Source organism: Kryptolebias marmoratus, linkage group LG3 (assembly GCF_001649575.2).
Source record: "Kryptolebias marmoratus isolate JLee-2015 linkage group LG3, ASM164957v2, whole genome shotgun sequence".
In the NCBI taxonomy this organism is placed as follows: Eukaryota; Metazoa; Chordata; class Actinopteri; order Cyprinodontiformes; family Rivulidae; genus Kryptolebias; species Kryptolebias marmoratus.
Window position 1 is genome coordinate 29743032 of NC_051432.1, and position 1601 is coordinate 29744632.

Here is a 1601-nt window from a genome sequence, read left to right on the forward strand (position 1 = left end):
GGATGGATGGATGGATAGATGGATAGATGGTTGGTTGGATGGATGGATGGATAGATGGATGGTTGGATGGATGGATGGATGGATGGATGGTTGGATGGATGGATGGATGGATGGTTGGATGGTTGGATGGATGGTTGGATGACTGATGGATCTCCTCTGTTTCTACCTCAGATGAAGGAAACGACACTGAAACTCAGAGTCCTCCAAACAGCAGCCATCAGCTGAGCTGGAAGCAGGGGCGCCAGCTGCTGCGACAGTGAGCTTACACACACACACACACACTGAAATAAACACACACATACAACAAATATCAGTGACTGTGCGCGTGCGTGGCCATGTATTTGATACCTTGTGAGGACCAAAGCCTGGTCCCCACGAGGAGAAATTATGTTTTTGGGTTAGGCTGTAGAAATGAATGGAAGTCAATGGAAAGTCCCTGCAAAGATAGAGAGACATAACATGTGTGTGTGTGTGTTGTTCAGTGTGTGTGTTGTTCAGTGTGTGTGTGTGTGTGTGTGTGTGTTGTTCAGTGTGTGTGTGTGCGTTGTTCTGTGTGTGTGTGTGTTGTTCAGTGTGTGTGTTGTTCAGTGTGTGTGTGTGTGTGCGCTGGCAGTGAATAGACGACTGTGTGGACCTCTCCTGCGATCGGGGAGGTTGGTACTGGTTCTGACGGGGGGGTTAGTGAGGGGTCCGGTTCCTGAACAAACACTCGATGCTGTTCAGAACCAGCGGATTAAACTCTCGGGTCAGCCGGGTCCGACTGTCTGGGGTCCAAACTGAAGGTACGGTTCAGAGAACTTCTGCTGTTTGACTCTGAAGGTTCTGATGAGGACGGGCTAAGACGGGCTGAGCTGACAGATTATCATCCGGTACCGAAGGGGTTCTGATGGAGTTCTGATGATGTTCTGACTGGTACAGTTGGAGTTCTGATGGTGGTCGGGTATAGCAGACAGGTCCATTCTCAGGTTCTGCTGTGGTTCTGGAGGATTTTCTGGTTATTTTGAACATTTTAAACTCTGGTTTTAGTTCCAAGCTCCGCCCACTTTCCTGCTAATGTTTTTAAAGCTGAGATTTCCTGCGGGGTTTGAACGCCTCGTTCACACAAACCCAGATTATTGAAACTCTTTTTAAACTGGGTTTAAAAAGGTTCTGTTGGGTCCAGAACACAGAAAGGAACCGTTTTAGTTCATGTTTTCATCATTGCAGGTTTTTCTTTGTGAGGCTTTTTTTATTTGTCTTTTTAAATCTTAACAGTTTCTGCTTCCACGCATCCAGGTTCTGAGTTCTGGATAAACTCAGGTGAAGCTTTCAGAACCACGGGTCCGAATCAGCCTGAGACCAGAACCGTGTCTTAGTTTAAAAACTGAGGAAAGTTTGTTTGAAATAAAACCAGAGATTTTTTCCTTTATTGACGATCTGAGAACACGTATTGGAGTTACACGTCAGACAACGGGCCCCGACTAATTCCTGACCTGCGCGTCTCGGGCCCGGACTAATTTCTGACCCGCACGTCTCGGGCCCCAAATAATTCCTGACCTGCGCGTCTCGGGCCCCGACTAATTCCTGACCTGCGCGTCTCGGGCCCCGACTAATTCCTGACC

General features: G+C 48.0%; 1 protein-coding gene across 1 annotated transcript in view; it reads left to right on the forward strand.

Annotated features, from left to right (window-relative positions):
* LOC108251774 (striatin) overlaps nt 1–1601 on the forward strand; it is an 18781-nt gene that overhangs the window by 4559 nt on the left and 12621 nt on the right. Inside the window, exon 3 of the mRNA XM_037975005.1 lies at nt 172–256. Within this exon, the coding sequence (XP_037830933.1) occupies nt 172–256 (85 nt within the window). The remainder of the gene's footprint in view (nt 1–171; nt 257–1601) is intronic.